The sequence below is a fragment of the Dinoponera quadriceps genome, unplaced genomic scaffold (assembly GCF_001313825.1).
Source record: "Dinoponera quadriceps isolate SergipeBrazil2010 unplaced genomic scaffold, ASM131382v1 scaffold5809, whole genome shotgun sequence".
In the NCBI taxonomy this organism is placed as follows: domain Eukaryota; kingdom Metazoa; phylum Arthropoda; class Insecta; order Hymenoptera; family Formicidae; genus Dinoponera; species Dinoponera quadriceps.
Window position 1 is genome coordinate 131,342 of NW_014559826.1, and position 8,323 is coordinate 139,664.

General features: G+C 46.6%; 2 protein-coding genes across 7 annotated transcripts in view; one reads left to right on the forward strand and one right to left on the reverse strand.

Moving 5' to 3' along the window:
• LOC106750507 (follistatin-related protein 5-like) overlaps positions 1-8,323 on the forward strand; it is a 31,746-nt gene that overhangs the window by 18,037 nt on the left and 5,386 nt on the right. For all 5 annotated transcript variants that reach the window (XM_014630910.1, XM_014630911.1, XM_014630908.1 and 2 more), the window contains exons 3-8: positions 3,469-3,570; positions 5,260-5,389; positions 6,433-6,657; positions 7,127-7,305; positions 7,652-7,786; positions 7,984-8,116. In XM_014630910.1, the coding sequence (XP_014486396.1) occupies positions 3,469-3,570; positions 5,260-5,389; positions 6,433-6,657; positions 7,127-7,305; positions 7,652-7,786; positions 7,984-8,116 (904 nt within the window). The remainder of the gene's footprint in view (positions 1-3,468; positions 3,571-5,259; positions 5,390-6,432; positions 6,658-7,126; positions 7,306-7,651; positions 7,787-7,983; positions 8,117-8,323) is intronic.
• LOC106750508 (hemolymph lipopolysaccharide-binding protein-like) overlaps positions 150-8,323 on the reverse strand; it is a 9,759-nt gene continuing 1,585 nt past the window's right edge. The window contains exons 1-3 of one of the 2 annotated variants that reach the window (XM_014630913.1): positions 1,925-2,099; positions 1,063-1,556; positions 150-887 (exon numbers count right to left, since the gene is read on the reverse strand). In XM_014630913.1, coding sequence (XP_014486399.1) covers positions 591-887; positions 1,063-1,512 — 747 coding nt within the window. In that variant the 5' untranslated portion in view covers positions 1,513-1,556; positions 1,925-2,099 and the 3' untranslated portion in view covers positions 150-590. Of the gene's footprint in view, positions 888-1,062; positions 1,557-1,924; positions 2,100-8,323 lie in introns of those variants that run through there. The other variant, XM_014630914.1, reaches the window with a different exon arrangement.

Genomic DNA, 8,323 nt, shown 5'->3' on the forward strand with positions numbered 1-8,323 from the left:
GAAATTCATTTTTTTTTCTCAGACACCGATCGCAGTGTGAGTTATCTTTTTAAGATAATAACCGAGAAGGTTTACGACGCGTTGAGTGCAGCCAGTCGTATATCTCTCTTTCTCTCTCTCTCTCTGTTGATTTAATTTGTATATAGAAAGTTACACATACTCGTGGCGCTCGAGCAGCGCGAAAAATTGGATCGAGTAAAGATCGACTAACGCATCTACGATGCACGAGCGACGTTGTTATATGAATGAATATAAATCGCACGCAATACTACTGCAAACGATAATATTCGTGAAATTACATGTCCGTCGCATCGGTAACCATTTGAGTGGATTACATTATCATTCGCGTTAATATTCCGGCAAATTTGATGTAATACAAAGATAGCAATTACCGGCCACCATGCGGTTTCTCTCTCGATGGCTATAATTCGTAGCTCGAATATGATACGAAATTCGAAATTAGTTCCGCCCCCCCATTTTCCGCGCGCTCCTCTATTTCGTGAGGTGGTTTGACCGAGATCGCGGCGAAATCGAGACCATAAATATCACTCGGCATCGCCCGATGACGAATCCTCCGCGAGATTTCGTTCTCACTGGAGGACCTGCATCAGCGGCAGTTCGCAGAGAAATGGAAACGGCACGTCGCACGCGACGTCGTCCATGCCACCCTCTTTCATTAAAGCGCCGCAGTGTTGTTTGCCGCCTCCATTGTCGGGCTGCCCGCCCCACTTATCGCTCCACCTTGTGTAACCGGTTTTCGCCAGCGAATCTCCTAACACCGTGACCCAATCACCTTCTCTATAAAGGTCATGCGTGCCTAGAAAGGCCTCGTCGGGATACACCGCACCTTTGATCGGTCCGGAGTGGTTAAAAATCTCCAGTAATATCTGAAAGAGAATGAACGGTGTATAACGGGACGCTGACACCCTTGCTCGCCGCTTGGAATGAAATCGCGGCACGGACGACATCTTTTCACGGGATCAGTCGTGAGGATGAAAGCGTGGGATTTGGGAGACTCAGGACGACGCGCGGGCATCAATACTCGGTTACGGCCGTACTTACATGCGCCTCCGCGACGGAATTAATGATCGCGAGGTGACCCCCTTCCTCATTGCAGACCTTCCTCGCGTCGTTCCACGCGACGGCTCTCGTGTGCAGCTTGTGCGCGCCAATACCCACGGAGTAATGATAATCGTCCCTCATCGGGGCGCCGCGCAGGCCGACGTTGCATGTGCACATCATGCCGTGCACCATCACGTTCCGGCTGTAGAATTGCTCGAGATGCTGCATCGTCGATTGTCCGGGGATCGCCGTGCTATTGACCGATGTCAAGCACGGACAGCCGGATTCTGGATTATTGACGCTCGTAGACGCGTCCTGCGCACCGTACAAATTCCTGTCGGTGGACGACAACGTGTCGGGGAAGTTGTCCGGCGGAGGCGGCGCCGAGACGAACGGCCGATCTCCGTGTACGCTAAGTAACGCGATGCAACCGACGAGTAAACGATACATCCTCCCGAGGATCTTCGAAGATTAGTCCGTGAGCGAGCGTCGAGCTGCAGGAGGGAAACATTTTTCCGATGTAGCGCGAGAGCAACAAGGGAGAAAGCTATATCGTTTGAGATAATAATGAGTAATTTCCATTTAGCGACGCAAGTCGACATCGTCTTATCTTTCTTGTTCGCTGAATACGAAACAAAGTGATGCTTGTGTCGGCTTGAGCCACTAAATACATCCAATAAAGATCAAGCACGGTGTGTCGAATTGAAAAATAACAAACCGCAAACTGCGATACTGAGCATCGTGTCTACTCGAGAGGATCGACGGTAAGCTGGCGGTAATTATTATCGCGATATACGCGAGATTTCGAGGGGCAGAGTTTGAAAGTAACGAACGACAAATTCGGACGGTCGTATTGACCCACCTTGGAGGGCCGACTAAACGACAGGTAATCGTCACGATACACCAAATCTCGGAGAGAGTCGGCCCACTCGAGATGTATCCAGTCGGCTAGCCTTCGTACTTCGGCGCTGTGCGAGGGAAGACGTGCGTACCAAGCCGGGATCAAAGGAGAACTAAGACGCCCTTTGTATGGATGACGCGACCCTACGCTACTACCCAACTGCTCGGCAAACCAAGGCAGGCCGGACGACCCTCCCAAAAAGACTACACAACGGTATTCCACCATCGGCGATCGCTCAAAGGCCAACGACAGTGGTTCGCAAACACGGCGTTTTTCCTTTTACATCCGTCCGTGAAATCTACGTTTCCATTTTGACTTGGCGATCTCGAGTTCACGGCTTGGGAACAAACTTTCTAGTCAAGTGGCATCCGTCCGGTGACGAAGCGAGGAAGATATTAATCTTAATAATGTTACATAAATATAAATGTTATTTCGATGTATTCAGTGTATCACGAGAGAGTCGCGTGTCAACGCTATCTGAGGAAATGACGATACATTCGCCGCCTCCTCGTCCTGTCGCTCGTTATCTCGTCGTGTAGTCGTAAATCGATGATTAATTTGTTTTTTCCATTTTCTAATAAAATTGCAAAGTATCAGCCGACTGCATTTTGTATCAGAGCCGATGTATTTTCGCGAGAATCGCGCGTTCGCACAATATCCTAACATTTCGCGCATTCTTACGGTAAATTTCCGCGTGGGCAAGTATAAAATATAGACGAGCCACGTTCGAAGTTGGCTGGAAGATTTAAGACGGGCCAACCTCTACCGTGTAAACGTCTCCGGGATATACCACTGTAAATTTTCAGACATACAGAACCGCAGCGATTTCCTCCCTTTCCTTTCCGAGGTTGATAACCGGAAGGTTATGGTAATCCAATGGATTAAGGGGGCATAAATTACGAACAACGGTTGGATAATTGGAGAAAGTACGAATTCTTTTTAGTATTGAATGGAGCCGTATTCCCGACAAGTTGGGCAATGCCGTTGCTTGTACGCTCGTCAACTTTCTTCTGATCTAGCCTGAGAGAGAATAAGTGTATTTGATGAATTTACGTATAAACACCCAGTAATTCTTCTTACATTTCGATGTTGTTTAGGTCAAATATGAATATTCGAAATGCAAATTTAAAAAATTCGAAAGAACCAATATATTGTATTGCGAAGTGTATTGAGAATAAAAAATGGCAAAAATAAATTTATATAAAAAAATAATATTTCAATTATTATAGGTTTCCTATAAATAAGAATTTTTAACTTTCCATAATTTATATCAATCGATATATAAGTATTTTACTTGAGTTTTAAGCCTACTGATATAAACATACGATCGTATATATATTATAAAATTAAAGTACTTTTTCGCACAGCTTTTTCGCTGAAAATTATACTCATACGTTACATCTCTTATATATCTATTTCCAAAAGAAGAACGATAACGATAAAACAGACAATATGAAAGAACGAATCTGACAGCGACTTTATATGATTTCTGATATATTTTTCAGATGCGACTAAAGTCTTGCCTCGTAGCCTTCTATTTCCTGTTGCTTTCGATCGTCTCGACCTACATATCTCCTGCACTCGGTTCTGATATACTTCGTTACAAGGTAATTGCTATTATACTTGTGTGCCTTTTTAACCATCTAAGCGTCGATGTAATTCTGAATTGAAAACATTCTCGACATCAATTGGACGTGTGTATCTTTATCAAAGTATTTTGTTGTTCTATCATTGTATCTGTTGAGAGAAATTATTTATTGATTTTCAAAACTATCAAAATATTCGTATCAATGTTATTACGTGCACGTTGGTGTCGGGAAGAAATTAAAAAAAATCAGATTCGCTATAAAATGACTTGAATTAAGTCGCAAACTGGGATAAAAAAAAAGAGGGAGAAGAAGTTCAGTAATTCTTGGATCAAAAGGCAGCGCAGCAATTAAATGGTTAACAAGGGTTTTCTCGTAACTACGTTCGAATTTAAATCGAATGTAATTACTGTAATTAATTTTAATTAATTTTCCCCCGCGTTGCCGCAATTATATAAATTCTTGATTATCGTACGGCGGAATTATCCTTTTAATGAAAGAATCGCACAATCTGCGGGGAAAAATAAATTTTATTGGGAAAAACAGGAATGAATGTTACTTTAAAATATATTATATGTGAAATTTAGCGTAATAGAGATCAGCTAAAAGATAAAAGTGCAACGAAAATTAGAATTTCACCGGTGGAGCTCAGCATTCGTGCCGAGTCGTGGTGCAAATTATCGTCCGATTATACGTATAAACTTCTCATTATATTTTCTACCTATCTTTTCGTCCAGCTTACCCTCCCTCTCGCTCTTTCTCCCCATCTCTCTTTCTCTCTTTCTCGTGAGCATTATTACCCACATAAACCTTCGTCTGAGAGTTGACGACCGCAAGATGAGCACTCTCTTCACGATGGATCTTCTTGGCTTTCCTCCAAAGAGCGGATTTCTTGCGCAACTCCGATAATGGCCGTTAGCCGGCGTAATCCACGCCTGTTTATCTGTTTACATTGACACCGTGCTACATTCACCCGAGCGATACCGTCAGTGCACCTAGGCAGGGTCGATGAAGGGTCGGTGCACATAACTCTGACCTCCTTTCGGAAACCGACGAGCTCGCGTAACCACCCCCTCCCCTCCTTTCCTCGAGCACACGGTCAACTTCCGGCGACTTGAAGTGCTTCGGATTGTTGACGACGAATAATGAAAGTGCGAGCGGCTTCAGCAACGAAGGGAGAGAGAAGCGTCTCTCTCATATCGGACAAAGCGTCGCGTATCATCAGCATCCGACGAAGAAACTACCGCAACTTTGCTGATAGTGGTGTCAGTAGCCAAATATCCAAGCGCCTCGGACACTCACCTGCTATTCGAGTTTACTCAGGTCTTTCAGACATGTACCTGGGTGATCTCGAATATCGTGCATTAGCGTACATAGTGTCTTTGAACAATGAAACACGAAAATCAACTGTCGGCAAAATCGGCATCTGCAAGAGTCAAACAGACAATGGGCAGATATTATCTGAATTTTATCTGCAATTCTTGAGATATTCAGTTATGCATCGGATGGTAGTCACAAAGTAGAATACCGCGGGACCGATGACGACTGGCAGCGCTATTTGCTAATCGTGGTCCCGATTTCTCTGCTCTAACTCGACGTGAAATCCACGCCGTTGAGTAACAAATAATTGAGTGTAGATCGCGAAACGCCTTTGTACGGCCGAACGTGTAGTTAGATTTAGACGCTTTTAACGTTCGTTGCCCCTCACAGCGCTCGAGGCATCGTTACTTCACGGCGAAAGATGACGAGGGAGTGTCGGCCTCCGGCGGAGCCCTGTCCACGACGTCGGCTTCGATGGACGGTGCATCCGTGGACTCGGAAAACCGGCACGTTCGCGAGAGTGAGTAACCGCCGAATCTCCTCGTCTCTGCGTGCACGTTAATTAGTAATTTGTACATCGCTGCACGCGATTCGGGAAGTTTAATCAAACTGTACCTCCGGCCGCTCCGCTTACACGTATCACGCATTCGCCGCGTTTACCGCGTTTACCTCGTGCGCGCATTGTACCGTCGTTAAATTAGCCCGTACGCTATCAAAATTCCGTAAAGCACTAATCCCACGACTAATAAAACTATTATTACATAAAAAAGGATGCACATAGCGAGGCTAGGGAAAAAACTCTCGTATCGCCTCGCAACGCAAATAAAAGAAGGATGACGCGCGATGGCGTAACGAGCAGAATGCCGGCGTGCGTGTGTGCGCATGCATGCGTAGAAACTTTCCAGCGTTGTGACGTTTTCTGCAACCTAGTGCTTTATAGATGGTCTCTACGTTGTCACCAAAGGTTGATTGAACGAATCCGCGCCTTTTATCGACTATCGGAGAATCGTATATACACTGGTACTCAGTCTTTTGCGCGCTATCTGGATATTCGAATGATACACGCAAGTAACCGTTTACCGTGCCAATTACCCGGGTTACTCAGGGTAGTCTTTGGTACACTTTACACGGCAGGTGGTTATCACTCCCGACTTTTGGCACCGTATACTTCGGACGGTTGTGGATGCGTTTACAGCGCGACGTGGAAGGAAAGGACGACTTATTGCGTGAATCGGCTGTTTTTCGCTCGCAATGTTTAATACGAGTAATCCGGAATCAATGATGCGGCGGCATTCAGGGCGGGGTATCATTCCGAGGGGTGTATACGGGGCCAACGGTTGCGCCGAGTGATTTATCGCGGGCGCGGAATCGCATTACCGAGGATGATCGGCAATTTTATCGCGAACGCATTCGCGAGTATTCCGCTTTTCCGCTTCTGCAAGAGCCCGCCATCAATCGCGTCTTTCTCGTACACGGAGCGCGTTTTTACGCCGCGTTGGGCGCAACATATTTTACGGGGATATCGACGGGAGAATACGATATTTCCGGTTCTCTCTCTTTTAGACAGCGGAAATCCGTGCGTGGAGAAGTATTGCGGCGCGGGCAAAGAGTGCCAGGCGGACGGCGGGACCGCCGTGTGCATTTGCGTTCGGAGATGCGCGCGGAAGCATCGACCGGTTTGTGCCAGCAACGGCAGGGTGTACGCCAATCACTGCGAACTGCATCGCGCGGCCTGCAACACCGGCGCGTCGTTGACCACGCGGAGGCTCACCAGATGCCTGAGCAATGGTGAGCACGTGCAACACTCTCCTAACTACCCCGCGTAAGTCCGGTGGTCGATAATGGCCACGGCGGAGAGTTCCGAGCAACGCGGACCTTTCGTGCGCGTTCCGCCTGTTTTCCCGTGGAAAATTTCATCGAACGGTTCATTCATTCGAGCGTGAATTCAACGCTACTGCGAAATCTCATGAAACTTATCGACGGATCGCCCAAACACCCTTTGCCGATACTTCCGGCTTTAATTCGCCGTTTACTTTAGGAGAAATCGCGAATCTTCTCCCCGGTGGTAGTCCTCCGTTGGAACTTTGCTTTCATTATAAACTCAATAATAACTTGGGAGTTTTCTATTAATTTATGGCCCTCTCGACCGGCCGCTTTGTCGGGACTTGTAGTAGCAGCAGCGACGAGAAAAAGGAAAAAAGGGGTGTCCTTTCTCCACTGGTGAGAGAGCTTCGGAGTGTCTTTTCGTCATTTCCAGGTAATTACAGCGCGCAGGCACGAAAGGATTTCTTCGCGTACCATGCCCCAACGTCCAAAGGCAAGGACATCTTACACGCCAAGTCCAGGAACAAGATGAAGCATCATCCGGCGGGCAAATCGATCCCGCGGAAGGACGGTACCGAGGAGTGTTGCGCGCAGGAATACGAAATTATGAAAGTATGTCATCGATTGCGTCCCCCGTAGTAATTTCCGATACGCGCGGAAAACCCGGCGCAAAAATCCTTCGGTATAAAAGCACCGGTTCTCGTCTACTTGAATTTACAAGCCGACGGTTTGATTTGTCCATTAATATTTCCCCGGATATGTGTGTGTGTATAACTCGGTTGTAGCTTCGATGAAAGAGAAAAGAGAAGGTCGAGCCATCGTGAATAAAGAATCCGTGACTTCATTTCCAATAACCTCTTTTCCCTCGACTACGCCCACCTGGGCGCGCATCGTGCGAGAAAAATGATCGCGATAAAATAACACGTTCCTGTATTGCGTTTCGTTTCGTTCGCCGTAGGACAACTTGCTTCTCTACAGTCACGCCAGATTAATGTCCGAGGACAATCACAGCAAGGAATACCTGGTCAGCATCATGTTTTCTCACTATGACAGAAACAATGACGGCAATTTGGAGCGGGAGGAGCTCGAGCAGGTGATATACCTTTACCCCCCGTAGTAGTTTCTTCATTAGCGTTTCCCCTTGAGCTTAAATGACCGGGTAGGGGAGAGGAGCGCTCTCGACGGGGATTTATTCGACGACCGCACTATTTCAAAGGCATTAAGCGCGATTTTTTCCATTATCCGGGCAACGGGTGATGCCCTTAATTGATATTCCACTCGAATATTCAGATCGCCGAGGAGGAAAATATGGAGGAGCTGAGCGCGGGGTGCAATTTGAGCCACATGATTAGTTACGACGACACCGACGGTGACGGCAGATTAAACGTTAACGAGTTCTACATGGCCTTCAGCAAGCTTTACAGTGAGTACCATCTGCGATTTGCCGCTCGTTTATCACAGCGGATTTACTCTTTGCGGGCCAACGACAACGGGAATATAGTATAATTATGTTAATGGCATGTATACAAATTAGTACAATCATCGTTCCTCGCGACCTAGTCCGCCGTATTTGCATATTTATTCAAATATAATGACGGTCTTGTGTGCGTGCTTTTCCTTTTTATATATA